The 18,791-nt window shown below is 32.9% G+C and overlaps 2 protein-coding genes across 12 annotated transcripts in view; one reads left to right on the forward strand and one right to left on the reverse strand.

Annotated features, from left to right (window-relative positions):
- Window positions 1-14: 14 nt before the first annotated feature.
- Window positions 15-13,370, reverse strand: LOC116426293 (G-protein coupled receptor moody). Of its 10 annotated transcripts, none has more exons than XM_031975061.2 (6): window positions 12,873-13,370; window positions 11,868-12,088; window positions 7,406-7,615; window positions 2,503-2,741; window positions 1,698-2,010; window positions 15-1,305 (listed from the first exon to the last, which is right to left on the reverse strand). In XM_031975061.2, the coding sequence occupies exons 3-6, from the start codon at window positions 7,613-7,615 to the stop codon at window positions 346-348; spliced, it is 1,722 nt and encodes a 573-aa protein (XP_031830921.1). In that variant the 5' UTR covers window positions 11,868-12,088; window positions 12,873-13,370; the 3' UTR covers window positions 15-345. The 10 variants fall into 10 exon arrangements, with proteins under 10 accessions (XP_031830921.1, XP_031830918.1, XP_031830920.1 ...); XM_031975058.2 differs by having other exon boundaries at window positions 11,868-12,133; XM_031975060.2 differs by having other exon boundaries at window positions 11,868-12,197.
- The window catches only part of moody (G-protein coupled receptor moody), a 34,710-nt gene continuing 27,746 nt past the window's right edge, over window positions 11,828-18,791 (forward strand). Inside the window, exon 1 of one of the 2 annotated variants that reach the window (XM_031975069.2) lies at window positions 11,828-11,945. The gene's annotated coding sequence lies outside the window, so the exon portion shown is untranslated. The remainder of the gene's footprint in view (window positions 11,946-18,791) is intronic. The other variant, XM_031975067.2, reaches the window with a different exon arrangement.

Here is an 18,791-nt window from a genome sequence, read left to right on the forward strand (position 1 = left end):
TGTGTCCAAATTCGTCTATTAAATACCATCGATGAATACGATTACTTATATTTCAATAATAATTCCACAGTTTCATCTTTTACAAATACAATTCCTTACTTCATCCTATCCTTACCATAAATATTCGAAATACATCATTCAAAATACAATATCAAGATACTTCATTGTATGCTTCGCTGTTTTTCAAGTAAGAACATTTGCCAAAATTGTATTATCCGTTTAAAACTATCATTTCATCTGTACATTAAATATGACACATGTATATTTCAAAATAGCGTTCAAAATATCTCAGTCTCCAAGTTTCCACTTCCGATCACTGCATATTAAAAACTCTGTCCACAATCTTCACAGTTTCCTAGCTCCAATCCTCGTAGCTGGATCGTTTCTACAAAGCAACACGTTTTTGTAAGCACTTCTGTACTCGGAGCTCATCACCACGTAAACCACAGGGTTTATACAAGTCGTTAAATAAATCAGTATATATCCAGCGATATTCAGCCCTCTCCAATCAATGGCGTTCTTAAAGGTCTTCGTAACGGTGATCGGCAAATAGCAAACTAAGAAAGAGGAGAATATCACCAGGATCATTTTCAGTAGCTTTTTGTCTTTGTTGCTCATCCTAGGAGGACTCTCCGTGTTCCTCAATTTCCTTTCGTTCTTGAATTTCGATTCTCTTCTGGCACTCGTCGACTTTTCTTTGGTGGATCGTTCGGATTTCAGTTTGTCCATTCGATCGGAGTCCGTCGATACCTTCGAATTCAATCGCTGGACCCAAAGTGCTGACTCGATGATGAATGACGCCCTGCTCGCCATTCTTTCCAGCTTATTTCGGGCGTTCGCGGAACCCTTTGCCGGCGATTCGTTTATCATGGCGCAATCGGTGCGCGAGAAAACGTCTCCGGTCTCGTCTAAATCGTCCCGCTCGTCGACGTACGGTATATCATCTATTTTCATTTCAAAACCGGGGTTAGTTTTATCACAGACTTCGGGGATCCTCGGCGTTGGCGCATCGGCCGCCATTTCCTTTAGCTCCCTCGCCTCCGCGGCGGCCATTTTGTAGACTAAACTGTCCTCCTCTTCCTCGTCGTCTTCTTCTTCTTTGGTTGGGTCTTGGTCGGAGGAGGTTTGCAATTCCGACGCGGATTCTCCGATCGCAGATCTTGATGGTGTGCGTGAGTAATTTAGGCGATTCGATGGGGCGAGTGTGCGCTTTGAAGAGAAGTTCGAGTAAATGGCGCTGGGCGTGCAACTTGAGCCTAGGACTGAAAGCTCTTCTTCTGGTTGTTTTGGGGATATCGAGCGGCGCTGGAAGAAATCAAAGAATGGTGATTGTTGTACCTTATAGAATATTTTTATTTTAATTTGTAATTAATTGAACGTTTTTGTAGATCAGGAAATGTGAAAGTTATTTAAATACGTTGTCTTTGTTGCTCCATTTAATATTCTAGTGGATTTATTGTTTTCCTATGTTTAAGTTTTGGCGAAGTCAATTTCAAAAATGGGAATACTGAAATTGTAATTAAGAAAATTTTCAATGGTCTATTATAATAGTGTGTAGCAGTAAACAGAAGTATTTGGAAGATCCATTACCATTTCAATAAAACTTTTCAACTATCTTCATTTTAATTTTGCTTATTTTATAACAGTTATAAATTATAACCGACAATTATAAATTGTAAATATTGTAATGACTGTACCTCATGATTCGCATCAATGGCATCAGTATTACCAACCAGATTTCGTTTTCTACTTTTCCAAGCCGCTTTCCGAACAATGTAGAAGATCCTAGCGTAGCAGACTACAATCGCAACGCAGGGAATTAAAAAAGCAACTACGAAAAGGAATTCCTTGGGACTTCGACCATGTACATCCGGAAGTATCGAGCAAGAACCAATGGCGATGTCCAATCCGAAACGTCCCCAGCTTTCGAACCACGTGACAACGAGGACACCAAAAGCCACGAACCAGATACTCAAAACCATTGGCACTAAATATTTCTGTTTATAGAATCTGAAAATAAAATGTACCATCAATCATGTTCACTATATGATTATTTACCATTATAAATGAATACCCAATTGATGTATTCTAAATATCAAAAATGAACGTAGATATTTAGAAGGGTAAAGTTAAAACAGAGACTTAGAAAGACATTTCTGATACTATATATTTAATTTATTATATTTAATCGGATTGTTATTAAAATCTGTTTACTTAACACCATTTCACTTTTCACTTCTTTATAATTAACCCTCCGCTGACAATACAGTTTTTCACAGTTCTTGGCTTTGTAAAAATTTGAAAAAAGTCTAAAATACTTATTATAGTCCCTAATGTAATATACAAACAACGTTTCACCTAAATCTTTGTATAATTTTGCAATGAATATGACAAATAATGATGAAGTTACCAAAAAATGAGATTTTCAATAGTCTTTTAATAGTTCATATTGCGAACGGAGGGTTAAGAAGTATTTCAAAAGAAAATTTATAAACCACTCACTTGGGATACAATCTAGGATGACCTATCATAACGTAACGATTGATAGTTATTGCAAGGATTGTGAACAGACTGACTGCTACCAGACCGTATCTCATCAAGGGAAACAGTCGACATAATAGTGCCCCGTGATACCAGGAACTATGCCAAAATGTCGACGTTGCGAGGGGTAGATTGAAGCAGCAGAACATCAAGTCCGAAACCGAAAGATTCATTATGAAGATCGCCGTGGCGTTTCTCAGCTAGAAAAATAAGAACGGAACAAAATTTTCATGAATAAAGATGATCGTTTGATGAAGAATTTCATTTTCTCATGACATGTTTATTTATAATGAATATGGTATGCTATTGCTTATTCATGTATGAACATTTTCGCATAAATTGTTTCTACTGGTATTTCACGTTATTCTATGTTGGAGGAATGTTATTAGTAGACTGAGAATTTGTATGCGAATTTATCTAGTCTTGAATCAATTTCCGTTGTTTAAAAATAGTATAAAAGGTGATGAAACTGTACTTTTATTTTAATCTTTTTTGGTCATCATTATTGTTTACAAAGCATTTGTCGTTTTTCTCATTAGATTTAAATACTTTATTTTAAATATTTTACAATTATTGAATTTCAAAGCTTATTGCAAAATGCTCCAGTTATTAGTGCAAAATATTTCAGAGTTATTCAATTTCAAAGCTTACTATAAAATATTATAATTATTAGATTTCAATGCTCAATGCAGAACATTTTACTTATTAGATTCCAAAGTTCAGCATGATATATTAAAAAATCATTACATGTCATAATATTTCCCAGTTAAAGTCTTTCTAAAAGTATAACGGCACGAGTTATCGAACTCGTCTCGATGTCAATTACATAAGTTCACAAACACCAAAGATTAAAATTAAAAAAACTAACAACGACCTTACTGCGATCTTCAACAGAATAGGTCAACTCCATTAAACTAATTTAACCGTTCATACAGGTGAATCGTTCAATGTAAACATGTAAAAAAAAAGCTTTTACGTTTCATGAATACAAGAAGCCTAATAAATCCGACATTTTGTTGCACACCAAAGCAAGAAACAACGAAACCTTGACGAAAATTCCGATTCTGTCGGAATTTCGCATTAGTAAGCGAAATTCGAGGTTGTGCAATAAAACATTGTGGCATTGTGTTTCATTCCCGTTCGACTCTAGTTCATTGATTGGATTGACCGTCAAGATTGGCGTGAGCACATTATATTCAGAGCTGGTGGCAAGAGAAACACGGCAACTGCAAATTGTAATCTCTTCCGTGATCAGGTTGTAGATCGGGAATTCCGTTTCATAATAAACGGTGCCGACAACCTTCCGATCGTTGCCTCGTTTTCGTTTTTACGCCGTGCGTATTTATAGGAAACTATAGCCATTACCATACGAAACAATGGTCGGATGGTTGAAACGCATACAAAGGAACTTGTTGAAGATGGCGTCTATGATAAAGCCGTGATTCATAGTATTATGTGGGGAATTGTAACCAGAGGACAAAAGTGAATTTGGTAATGCATAATTGACAGGTATTCGTCAAGTTTTAATGAACAACTTGCCTTACTTTCTTCCCATTTTTGTAAATAGTCTTGTTTCCTATTTGAAAATGTGAATGTCTTTCGTATGTCAAGGGAAACTAAATAACTTTGTCAGTGATATTAAATTGAAATTATGTAAAACACTATTGAACAAGAAATGTAAGACCAATATCATTTTTAATGTATCTCATAAAATATTCAATTAGTAAATGATTTTCTCTACTATTTTGGAATATAGATATTTTTTGTGTATTAAAAGAAATGAAATGTTGTTATTGGCATTGAACTGGAATTATGTGAAACACCATTGAAGAAAAATTGTGACAGAAATTAATGTAGCTTTTACTGTTATTTTATAAAATGTTTAATGAATAAATGATTTTCTTTTTTACTTTAAAATATAAACATCTTCTGCGTATCAAGAGAGATTAAATATCTTCGTTAGTAACTCTAAACTAGACCAACTGCTGATCAGGAAACGTAACAAAGATTAACGTAGCTTTTATTACATTTTGCAAAATATCAAACGAGTAGTTAATTTCTCTAAACATCCGGTGTCTATTAATCACTATTTCTGTTCCGACCAATGCAGGAAGTCCTGTGGCTGAAAGAAATTGGGTTTTCCGACACAATGCGACCGGCAGAAGAGTTTTATGAGTATCTCAAGGCTTGCTGCCGACTGAAAATAAATCGTGTATGCATCACGCGTTGTAAAATCGTCTCCTACATAAATCCAGGGAACCCGAAGAAAGGAGAATGTTTGTATGCGCGGCGGGAAGTTATCGTATCGTTGACGCGTCTTACCTGACGATCGAAGATGCTCTGAAAATATCACCAGTTTAACAGATAAGCGTCTAAATACGTTTCAATACAATATCATTTATTAAAACAAAATTGAATTACTTACATTTTGTATTATTTACCGCGAATACATCTTTGCTATTATATCTTTTCTTATACATAATAAAAGGCTCTTTAATTACTTATTTACGAAAAGAATCTTTTATTATCTTTAATTGCTTATTTACAAAAAGGACCTTTAATTAAATATAAGAAAAAGTTACAATAACAACAAAACAATTGCGAAAAATAATACAGAATAGAAATAACTCACTTTTTCATAATTGGAATGCAAATTTTATTTATTAGTAGTTGATGAAGTTACTTAAACTTCGGGATGATAAAATATTTAATGAAATTAAATGCAATCCTTACTTTATTTGAAGCTCGATCATTTCTTTAAATTTCATTCTTTTAATTGATGAATTGGTATTATTAATTTAAAAGGTTAACCAAGATTTTGGTTAATTGCAGTTTCTGGAAAGACGCTCGTGAAAATTTATAAGTTCATAGAAATTCATAATCTATTTATAATTAAGAAAAGTGTAATATAGAATATAAGTGTTGAATTATTATATATTAATAAAATAATAGTGATTCGATTTAAACTTTAACGATGTTGGAAGTAATATTGGTTTCAGTGTCACGGATGATTCGAAAGGAAACTTTAATCGGAATGACGATACACGATAGATAGACGTCCAATGAAGATGTCTTATCTGCAATTTATCGTTACGCAAGAAAAGTTGAGGTACAAACTTTTACTAAAAATTTCACTGCGTCTCGCCATTGTGTTCTAAAACAAGAACCGAGGTGAACCACTTTACAAGGCGGTCCGTCTAGGATTTAATAGAGGCAAGTAAGGCACACTGGAAACTCGAGCAACCGCGACATGTAATCTAGATCGTTCCGTGTAAGAAATTCGTCACTTGGGAATTTAGACTTTATCATATCTATACCAATGTTGACGTTTATAGTTGCACAATTTCCAGAACAACGTCCATTAGGTTGGGAATCGCCTCAAGCTGTCTATAATTGCAGCAATATCATGCGAAACCACGATAACAATACTAAGATCAATAATTCAGTCTAATTACAATTATAAATATTTATCTCAACTATTAATACGTAACCTTGATTTTATGCAAGGGTTTTTTAAATTTTATTTGATGTATATTGTTTATTTGAATAATGGAAGGGTGATTTATAATTAATTATATTACTGCATTAAGTAATGAGATATTTAATATTGCAAACATTGTAAATTATAATAAATTGGTTACACAATTTGAAGTATTAAAAAATGAATTATAAATAATGTACTGTAGATTTTTATTCAAACTAGGTTAGTTTAGAAGATTTGATTTTGTAAAAATTTCTTCGAGTGATATCAAAATAGAAATATAAAATACTATCAATTTTTTTATATTTCTCATTTGTTACAACCAATCACATAGCTATGTATATGTAAATTTACGTGAACTATTGAAAGATTTATAAATGTGAATAACGATCTGTCAAAGATTTTGACCATGTTTCTGGTTACTTTGTTTGCACTTTCTTTTACACTGTTCAGCATTAAATATCAGTTATCATCATTACTTGAAATTATTTTTACCTAAAATTACTTCGTTATCTTGTATTTACTATATTAGTATTCAACTGTCACAATCTTTCCAATTCAAACATTGAACTCTAAAAATTTTGTTATATCAGCATGTTTTACAACATTTTTCATTATTAAACATATTTTACAAAGCATACAAAAAAATCAAACATATTAAATGTTAATGCAATAGTCATATAAATCATATATAATCAAAAGAATTTCCTTAACACAACAAAAATTGAAAAAATAACATTTTCCGTAGCGATTGCTCTTTTAACCTTCTTTCATCTCATAGACTCCAGAAAATTCGTGTTGTTTGATATTGTCATCAAGATACATCAATTTTTATTTGTTCACGAAAAAAAGAGTCATGAAATGATGAACTGTTGAATATTAAAGCATTAAAGTATTGACATTAGAACTATCACACCCGTCAAAATATCAATTTTCTTATTTCATAATTATTGATATCTCAAAAACGATAAATATCCGAAATGATTTAAGAAATGAATACCTTCACTTGAATAATATATCGAAAATATGTAAAAAAACCGAGAAATGTCTATTATTACAATTTTTACAAGGCCTACATGTTAATCACATTAAACGCTCAGTAGTTCCAGTGTTAAAGTACAAAAATATGAACACTAGAATTACCACACTCATTAAAATAACTAATAATTTCAAAAATAAATAGATTCACTCGAACACTATAACAAATATACGAAGAGACCGAGAAAAGTCTGTCATTAAAATTATAACGATCTATGACTCTATGTCAATCAAATTAAACGCTCAGTAGCTCTAGTATGAAAGTATAAAAGCATTAAACTATTAACTGTTATTGATAATACTATAAGCAGCAGTAAAATTTTGTGAACTAGAAAGAAAACTGACCTTTTTAGTCCGAAGAAGGGCAATAATAGTGAAAAGGTTGCCAGGGATGCCGACAAGCATGAAAAGCACACAGCACCCAGCGGCAAAATGTAACAGCCATCGTGGATAGCCGACGAAGAGGACCGCTGATCCTGGATCCTGTAGGACCTCCTCGAGGGCCTCTGCTCTGCCATTGTGGCCGGTATCGTTGCTCGCCATCCAGTACTCCATCTGCAGACAGCATGGTAGACAGTTATCGTTTTGCACAGGGCCGTAAAACTCGGTGACTTAATTCGAACAAACGAGGGAAAATTTGTTTCCCCTTCCTTTTTTTTCGAACCACGTATAGCGACGCATCCGGAGTGTTGTCAGTGACCCCTGCGTCTCATACGCTTACGAAACGTGCAAATGGAAATTATAATGTTTAATTCGATCGTTCAACTTGATCAAATGAATTGCATTCAATTGCAGTTTTCGAGATAATTTGTAAAACAGTTAGAAACAATATTTTTAGTATATTAATTTTAGTTTTTTCAAGGGGGTAGATTATTAGTAGACTGCGGATTTGTATGGAAATTAAAATTTTAAATGGCGCTATTGGAAAAATAGAATTACCATGGAAAATGGTTCTTATTCATGAATATTGTGAAAAGCATTGTACGCTGGATATTTTATGTATTTGTGTGCATACTGTACAGTTTGGTAGTTTCGAATTTCTTATAAATGTATGAGAATCTACAGTTTAATTATCATGTAAACGTAAATTTCTAATTTGAGAAAATTGGAATCGAGGAGACAGTCGTGTAGGTATTTTATTCAGAATTTTGTTAAGATTCCAGTAGAATGAACAGCTTAATCGAGTATACAGAACTTTGAAGAATGTTACAATTTAGTAAACTATATGTTAATATCTTCATTAGGTACAGATGTAATCTATCAGTCAGGTCGTTTTTGGATTCTATAATTTCAAAACACATGGAACAAATTTGAATGGTCGAACTACATGAATATAAGAAAAATCTTTCTTTTAACAATAAAACTACTAGACAAGTCAAAATGAACAGTCCCTAATCTCTTCTGTTTCAAATATTGAAATGATGGCAACTTATTCTCTAAGAAATCATTATACAAATCATTTTCGTAATACGCAAATTGAATTACAAATCAATCGAAATACCAGTAGATGCATTTCTAGCGTTGCTATAAAAGAATTAGAAAAAGGCAGTTCGACTGCTCGGTAGTTTCAGCGTTAAACCATTTGGTTTAAAATTATCCCGTAATTTCAACTATACAATACAATAATAAACAATTAAATTTCAATTTTGCACACATGTCACAGTCTATACAATTAAACAACGAAGAACACGTGCCACGTAAAACGGTGTACAAAAGAAACTTAAAAAACTGTTCTTTACAAGTCTCTAACCGCGCCAACTTGCAAATAAACAATATAAATTAAGGAGAACTGGGGCACAAGTTGCCAACGCGTCACGCGAGCTCGCAACGATTTGAAAGTTTTTAAAAAGGAATAGCCGGTGTATCGTGTGGCAAATACGTAAATAAACGTGGCCTCGTTTTTGTCCATTTTGCCATTTATTCTATTGAATTTCAAACATTCGTCCATTTGTCTGTTTCTCCTTTCCATTACGCTCGGGCCGCTACGCTGCTTCTCTTGTTTCTCGCACGTCGAGAAAATGCACACAGGGAGCGTCTTCTTTTTTCCTCGCGGGATGTTGAAAAGGAAGAGAGAAATCTATTTTCGCCACTCGAGACGATAAACTCTTTCAACCGGGAGTAAACTTTACCGAACGATTCTATCTTATGTCGGAATTGCGTTCCCAGGGAACCACGAAGAGCAGGGTTTTTAGATTTCATCTCGCCGTCTCGGGATGAAACAACGAGAGGATGTAAAAATGTGTTTACGCGGACAGTGCTATTAGCCACTAGACTGAATGCAGACCTCTCTGGGAGCTAACCGTTTGGAACTGTAAATTGGTGTTCCGTTGCATTCAATTTTTGTTAACCGTGTCACTTGAATGATGCAAATTTTCATTGAAACTTAAAAATTGGTGGACAGTATAATGATAATAGTTTAGAAAATTATCATTTAATTCCATAATTTTATATATACAGTATAATGGAAATAAATTTATAATTTGCAAAACTAAACGTTTGGTACAGCAAATTGGTGTTCCGTTGCATTCAATTTTTGTTAACCGTGTCACTTGAATGATGCAAATTTTCATTGAAACTTAAAGATTGGTGTATAGTATAATGACAATAACTAGTAATAGTATAATAACAATAACTTAGAACATCAATCATTTCGAACTGCAAATCGTCGTTTTACAAGGTATAATGTATTCTGTACATCAACATTCCATTGAATATATTATTTTATTGTAGCAATAAAACAGTATAGAAATACAATGGAAAATATTAGTTAGAATCACAGTGTGTGCAAATTTTTAAATAAACTTGATGGGAAATCAGATGGGAATCAAGGAACAAAGCTATTTCATATCAATATTTTTAATACTGATGCGTTATACAAAGTTTAACCCCTTGCCCTATAACAACGTGCAGATTTTAAACAGAATTTAAATTTCTCCTAAATTAAAATGAAGTATTATTCGTCTGTTATCAATTATCCTTAGAACACACATGGACATAGAATATATCTAGAATTCTTCTTTCTTTTCAATAATTTGTTAACAACAAAAAAGTTGTATCGATCATAATTAAGAAACAAATTCTAGGACAAGGGGTTAATATAAAAAGTCTAACTCTAAAATTCTCCTCTATCGAACCAACTGATCACTAAGGCTGCAAAGGGTCAACACTACAATTACTGAGCAATCAAACTGACTTTTCGTTATTTTTCTATAAGAAAATTATAAAAATGCATTTATTGAGATTTCAATTGACTTATATCCTAATTTGCATGCTAGTAAATCAGGGTATGTGGTAAATTCTTCCAGCTGGATTTATAACATTTAATAATTGTGAAAAAGGAATCTCAGAAATTTCGAAAAGAAGCACTCGCATGCACTGCCAAAGTTTGGCGTAGTCTTGAAGTGTACTTCTCAGACACATCAACAATATACCGCACTGAAGGTCAAACTGTTTGAATTTATAGTTAAACTTTAGTCGCGTGTGATTTCACGTTTCATTGATTTTATTATTTAGTCGTCGATTTGATTAATAAAATAAACGAATTTACTATTCACCGTGGAGAAATAGTTTGAGTGCAAAAGGTTAACCCTTTGACCTACAACATCGTGTCACACTTGTAACGAAAATTTTAAACTGAATTTGACAGAATTAAGTGTTAATTAATTTTTTTTAAATACAAATTAAATATTGTTTCTCTATTATGAATCGTTAACCTTTGGAGAAAGCGTGAACATAAAATAATCATCAACGTTTTTCCTTTCCTAACAGATTATTCAAAATAATATAATTGTATCGATCATAGTTAAAAGGTTACCACTAAAACTACCAAACGAGTCAAAATGACTTTCATTCTTGATTTCTCCTTTTTGCAATAATAAAAAAGATAACAGATGATTCTCTGAGAAATTATTATAGTAATCGATTTAGTGATACGCAAACTGAATTCTAAATCAGTTTAAATACCAATAGATTTATTGAATCATGATGTTTTATATATTTCTTTTACTTTTAAAACTGAAAATAAACAAAACTGTTTTTAATATAAAACATATTCTCCTTCATTATTTATAAATTGTCTATTTGTACATTATAATTGCTTTAAGAAAAGTCTTGGTTATCTTTCATCCATTCCATTCGAATTTCAAAAAATCGATTTAACCAGTTAACTCCGTTCGACGAGTATACGCGTCATCTTAAAACTCAAAATGACATTACTTCTTTCAGCAATCAATTATCCATTTTTTCAGATAAACATGTAAGTCTTCTTCGTTTTGCTCTAATTTTTCATCAGAATATATTATAAGTGCGTTTGTCCTGCATTCGACGAATATACACTTCATTGTTTGATTTTATTGCGCGTATAATAAGAGATTTCTAAAACTAAATTCCACAGTTAACACTAGATTTACAAGCATGTATTCTACAATTTACTCTATTGTCCTTAGAAAAATTAATGTTCGTTTATTTAGATTTCGGAGATTGTGGGTTTGATAATAGATAATTGGTATACGTATCCGTGTAATTGCACCATTTGAAACCGATGTAAATATTTACAAAATAATATTTATAACGTGCAATGTTTCCTCAAACTAACGCGTTTCGTAAACCTAGTGTTAACAGAATAACTGCTCGGTAGTTTTAGCGTTAAATTTCGTCAAGGTGAGAAACCTCGGTCAAAGTGAATGCGCGAAAGCGCGTTTTATCAGCGAGTTCGACCGGTGTATGTACTTATATACGCTGTTATCGTCAGCACAATCCAGTCATTCACACGAATCCTTACCTAGAATTGAGTAGAAGAGCCACTTACCTTCGTGAGAAGCAAACGTTGTCGGTCCACGGTTCATTGATGCGAATCATTTATGGCACGTCATCACACTCGGCACTGGTAATCTCTGTTTGACACGTTCGGATCACTGTTCCGTGGAATTTACGGTGTCTCAATGCATCGCCTTAGCATCGGGATCTTCTCCGCTTCATACTAACCCCCACGGTTCAAAATGTTTCGGCGATTTTGTAAGTTCTATCCGTCTGTTATGCAAGCAGCGTCATTCTTGTGCTCTGATTGTACGCGATCTTTGGGAACATTGTTTGGATCGGTGTATTTAGGTGAAAGAATTGATTTGTACGACTGATCTCTCTGGTATTTGAAATTTTAGATATTATAAAGCTTTGATCAATAGTGAAAAATTATTGTAAATTTTTATTGCTTTTTATCATAGTATTTGTTGTCTTGCGCTTTTGTTAGTTGTCAATTTTGTGACGGTTGTTAGGAGTAGCATAATTAAATGATTGAAGAATTATTCTTGTGATTGACCACTATGGAATTCACCATTTTCTAAATTAGGAAAGATTCGATTAAACGTGGGATAACATTATTGTAAATTTCTACGATTTGTCATTGCCGTGTTGTCATATTGAAATAATTGAAAAATGATTAATACGATTGATCACTGTGGAATTCAAAATTGTAGAAATTAAAAATGTTTCGATTAAACGTGCAACAATAATATTGTAAACTTCTTGAATTTATCATTACCACGTTATTATACTGCGTTTCGGTTAGTTAGAATTTTTGTAAATAGTATTCGAATTTTATTATCAAATTTACAATTGACAAAAGTAAACATTAAATAAAGTTCCATTAGAATTCAACTAAAAGTATTTAACGACAGATATTAAACTTCATTTAATACTTAATGAACCAGCTGTCATAAAAATTTGTCATTCAGTAATTAATTATATACATATGCAATCTATAGAAATAACGAAAATTTTCACCAAATTTGAGGAAGACGAAGTTCGTAAACTTTACCAATGCATCCCAAGACCATTGTGTTCACTTTATTTAACACTCTCTTGACCATTATCTTCCTTACACGTTTAAATTATCAAAAGAATCTTAAAATTAACTAAGTATCCTCGTTGTCCAGCAAAATATCGAAGTTTGCGAAAACTTCGAAAGTTTGACATTGTGCACAGTATTGTTCCGTTCTGAGCATTATCGTAACTCAATCAGAACATATTAATTATTAATCAAAAACTCATTCATTTTTCTTAATCGAAATCCAAAAATCTATGAACGTATCTTTCTTATTATAATTCATGGCGTTTCTCGTTTTCGCGAGAACTTCGAATCAAGTTGCACAAGTTTGAGAAAATTTTATGATCCACCGCCTTTTTAACAGTTGTTTTTCACTGCGTTTAATTAGAATACAACGCATTACATATTTTCAAAAAGAATAAGGGAACGATCGAAATAATAAGAATCGAATCAGCCGCGTGCAGTGTACCGAAACGTTTCTCGCGTAATTCGCGAAACGACTAAACCGATCCGGTAACTGGACCGCTGAATTCGTTCTTTCGATCCTAATAGAGCGCAGGCGTGGGGTTAGTGTCCTTCATGGACGAGGGAAACACGCGAAATCTATTTTACCATTTTCGAGGAAACTTCGTTGCTTCGCTTCGCAAAATGCACGCGCGACTGGTTCGCTCTAAGTACTTGTTGATTACAATGAATAATTGAACAATGAAGTAATTGAATAGTACTCGTAACAAACGCTGTGAATATTAATCATTGATTTTGTTTAAAAAGAAAGTTAATTGAAATTATTCAGGAAGTATCAGTGAAAATTATTTTTAGCGCTATTCACAGAAAAAGAAAGTTTTCAAATTGTGTATTATAATACCACTATTTCTTGTAGAATGTTTTTCAACAAAGAAAAGAAATTTTCTGCCTATGGCACTTATGGTACTTTCTACGAAGATTTCTCAATTTTCATTATCAACGTATGCATTTACTTATTAGTATTGTTCTTTTAGTATTCCATTTCTTTACTTGTATTGTTTATATATTACTGGAATATCGAGTTTTAATAATTATTGAAATATTTGTACGTAACTAAAATACAAAAAATGTGGTGGGAATGTGTTTTTCATATTTCTATGTGCTCTTTCATTAATTACTGCTGAAAATAAACAAATCATTATGAATAACGATTGTTACATTAAATATAGGGTGTTTTCTTCAAGAAACATTTGAAAAATGTCACACAGAAGAGTTGTTATCGGTCTGAATGTCACTGTACCGAGTGACTTTTTATCGTGTGTGCAGGGTGTGTCATATCCTACATCTAGTAATCCTCAGGTTCTGTTCGTATAATAGCTACATTCATACTCTTTGTGTAGAGATTTCTATCGAGGTTATAATCAAATAAACGAAATGTGACATTTCAAACTACATTCGAAATTTAAAAAAGTGACTGTATAGAATATATTTACATAATAACATAAGAAACAAAATATACTTCGCAATAAATGTCCAATTTATACTGAACTGTTCTGAACAGTGTATTGCAGTTAGATAACTGTCAAGTGGAAATCTTTGGTAATATAATTATTTACTTATTATACAAGATGTGTACAGATTTTTGTAAAAATTTCACTAGTATATTTTATAGTTAAGAATTAAATTAAAATGTCACGTAACTAAATACCCATAAATAGTTTATTAAAAAGTTATAAGAACAGTGTAACTCGTGAAACGTAGTAACCCTTTTTTCCATTTTGTTAGTTCAATACGAGATAACATGGGATATGTACGTTTATATTATCTACTGATATAAGATATATTTATCATACTAGTAGATTGCAGTACGACTGCAAATCGCACACTGTAATCCAAAACTATATAATACTAAGTATTACTTTTAATAACATTAATAATATATTAATACTCTATATTAATATTACATTACTAATAATTTATCAATTACGTTTAATAGTATCAATAATATATTGAATAATTTTGATATCGTTTAATAATAGTAAGCATTATTTATTTAATCTAAAATTAATTTGACCAAATTTCAATATAAATCAATCTGAAAAAGTTCCATTTTTCAATCACGAAACTTGCTGCTATTTTTAGACTCAATAATTTTCATAAAATCCTATTTAAATGTATGTATAACTTTCTTCGTTTTCTAATCATTAAGAAAACAAATGGCTCAATTATTCTCATGGTACCTTCAATTATAATTACTTTTAATATTATCTCCGACTAACGTGTCGATCAACGTACTTCATAGTCATAATGGAGTCTAATCTCAGTTTCCACCATCGCAGTCAAAACGGCGAAAGAATCAGCGCGTTTATTGCTGAGATTTCTTCGTAAATGAACGTAGTCTCTTAACAGATCCGAGGGCGGCGAGACATTAACGATGAAATCAGTTAAACGTCGCGTGGAGGCGTCGATGCTTAACACTATTAGGTTTACGGACATTTGTTGCACTCTTTATGTACCATTGTTCCTAGAAATATTGACATTCGTTCATTTCGATCTTGGAAATTATACGTTTAAAAGTAGACAATTGAGATACATATTCGTAGAATTGTATCAATCAAAATCGACATGAACACTTATCAAATAATATTTTGTTTATTTATTTATCATCTACCCGTAGATTTCGGGGAGACTTTCTTTGCTACAATTTGTTGAACGAATGATAAAGTTGAAAAATTGAGGTTTTCTTTCAAAATTGATTTTCTCAAAACCTGTGGATGTTGAAGAAAAACGGACTGCATATTTGAATCCAACATGAGAAATACTATTAAGATCACTCATTAATTCTAGTCTAACAAAAAGAAGTTAACTTTTATAGACCAGTGTAATTAATATAATCGATGTAAAGTGTTGCTGGTGAATTTGACATGTGCGTGATTTGCGTGTTTTGTACTTCATCGATTTATTGTTGTATATCGTATGTTATTCTGTTCTGTCAATTCAAGTTAGATGATAATTCGTGTTTAGTGGCAACAGAAACGAGAGGAAATACAAAAATTGATAAACTGATTATGAATTTTAAATCCGATAATGTGACCGGTCGCTTAATGTTAAATGTTTCATAATTCATATTACACCTTGTAATTCTATCACAGTTGTATAATGCATAACTTTATTTCTATATCGTCTTACTTGTTTTCACCTTCGCCAAGTGTTCGCTGACCATAACCATAAACTTATAGAATACAGTTCATAATTCAAATAATTCTCTTTACCATGTAATATTCATAAAATGCGATATGCGTCAAATTGACGCGTTACGTAAATCTAATGTTAATAAAACACACTAACGATCGCGGCGATCGGCGGATACCGCGGACAATTTATCCGTAGATTCGAGGAAAAACCGATCCCCGCAAACGACGACGAAACAACGAAGTTTGTGCTACGCAGTATCACGGGGGAATTGATTGGTTTACCTGCAGCGAAAATAGATCTATCGTCGAAGACGATTTCATGAGCCAGAAAGCGTTGTACGTGGAAATCAACAAGAATATCGATTCTGCACGGAGATAAAATGATTTACTATCTGCTAATTCAGTGACTGTTTATTGGAGAGAATACATTAACGAAGGAAGTCACTGCTGGAACATTGACTTTTATTGGTACTTTTATTTCGCAGGAATATATATTTTTCTTTCCGTTGGTATAGACTGAAGATAAAATGATTTATTGCTTGGTAATTTAATGATTGTTTATTATGGAGTTTTAATGATAACACATAGATAGATGTTAACGAAGGAAGTCACTGCTGGAACATTGACTTTTATTGGTACTTTTATTTAGCAGAAATATATATCTTTGTTTCCATTAATGTGGGTTGAAGATAAAATGATTTATTGCTTGGTAATTTAATGATTGTTTATTATGGAGTTTTAATGATAACACATAGATAAATGTGAACGAAGGAAGTCACTGCTGGAAAATTGACTTTCATAGTGATTGTAGTACTATACTTAGTACAATAATTTTTATAATAATCCTTAAAAAAATCATTATCTATTGAATTTTTTCAATTACATACGATTTTTTTTTACTAACTGTCTGAATAATTTTCTTTAACTGTCGTTAATTTAATAAAAATCAATATTCCCCATAGGACATGAACCGAAGCGAAAGACTATTTTGCTTTTTTCAATATTTCACCTTCAAAGTTGATATGTACTTACAATAAATGAAACATTCCTTCGCATTTCCGACAAATTATTAATATTAAAATTAATCAATTGAGTTTAGTCGCAAACATCGTATGGGAAGGGATTAAAAATAAAAGAATATTAACAAAGATATAACGTTCGTTTTACGTTGAATCCGCCATAAACACGTCCACGCGGGAAGACTTAAAAGACTTCCGGTTTACGCGACGCAGGCCGGCTCTCGTCCGTAGGAAAGGTTCGGGACGTAGGTGTAAAATGTAAAGCCACGATTGGACACGGGGGAATGATTTATAGAAACGCACGTCGACCTACACCCGTCCATCCATTTACGCAGAATATCTGCTCCACGTGGATTCGTGTTACGCAAATAAAAACCGCGTAAACAGAGTCCGTCAGTAGAAAAGAAAAGTTAATATAAGTTTTAGAGATGCACTTTAATAGTCATCGATGATCAGAGCTTCCGAATTCCTTAAAAATAATTGCAACAAGAAAATTCATGTCAAACAAAAATATTTTCCGCTAGACTTCAAGTCATCTACCAACTGCACTGTAGAGAAATGTCTTGATATCTAATGTCTTCCTAATTTACAGTTTCATAGTGTTTATTGCATATGTGCATGTAGGTCATTGCAAAAATTTCGGGAATCCACTTGCATTCAGTTGCTTGTTATTTTTGCGAAGCTTCAAATGTTTGAGATTAGAAAGTCCTGACACAAAGCAATAGAAAATGTATTAAGACTGAAGGAGAATATTTTGGAGAACAATAACAACCATTAGTTCAAATTTATTCGTGGCTTTTCTCATTCTTTCCCGAAACACTTGCAGCAACCTACATAACTGTATTGACGAAGAGTAAATTAGTGATCGAGAATATCAGGAATTGAGAAATAACACCAACAGAAAATTGGATGAGAACAAATAAAAAATTGATCTATTAATCTTCTAGCAGTATATAAAGCCGTACCGATCAATGGATCAATGAATTAATACTAAAACTACCGAGCAGTTAAATTGTCTTTTCGAAATTGTTGTCTAGAAACCTCAACAGTACAATTATTGAGGCTTCAGTTGGTTTGCAATTCAGTTTGTGTATTGTTAAATCAGTTTCTCTAGTACTTCTTCCGAAAAGCATCTGTTATCTGTTATATAAAGTTAAGTTAAGAAAAAAGTTCTTCAGAGATTTGTTGATTTTTCGTGTATTTTGGAGAAACGAAATTTTTCGAGAAACAAAATATCGTGAAACGAGTTTCTTGTTTCTTTTCCATTCATCTACCTACGCTTATTCAATTTTCTTATTATCCGTTAATGAAGGTTCGAAGTAATGCTCGCATTACATTTGACATTGATCACTGTTATCGCAGCTGGAGATTGCTGTGACGATATTTGGAACGGATACTCCGCGTAAATGGAGGAACGGGTGTATCCTCGACGCGACAGTCGCCCCGAAAGCACCTACGCCTGATCCGAGCCACGCCACGCGTTCCGTCCGATGAAAACACAACCACGGTCCCTACATCCTTTTTAAAAATAATTACATTTCGTTTTATCAGGGCAAGCCGCGAGGGGGGAGTGAACCAGCTGGTTGACGAGCGTCCACAACGGAAGGGTACACACCGCCGCCCCTAATAAATCGGAAGTGGCACCGATCCTCTCTTCTTTTTTTCTCTTTCTTTCTCTTCTTCGCTCGCTAGCCTTCTTCGCAAGAAGGAAACGCCATTTACGCGGCCACTCG

The sequence above is a fragment of the Nomia melanderi genome, chromosome 12, assembly GCF_051020985.1.
Source record: "Nomia melanderi isolate GNS246 chromosome 12, iyNomMela1, whole genome shotgun sequence".
Taxonomy (NCBI): Eukaryota; Metazoa; Arthropoda; class Insecta; order Hymenoptera; family Halictidae; genus Nomia; species Nomia melanderi.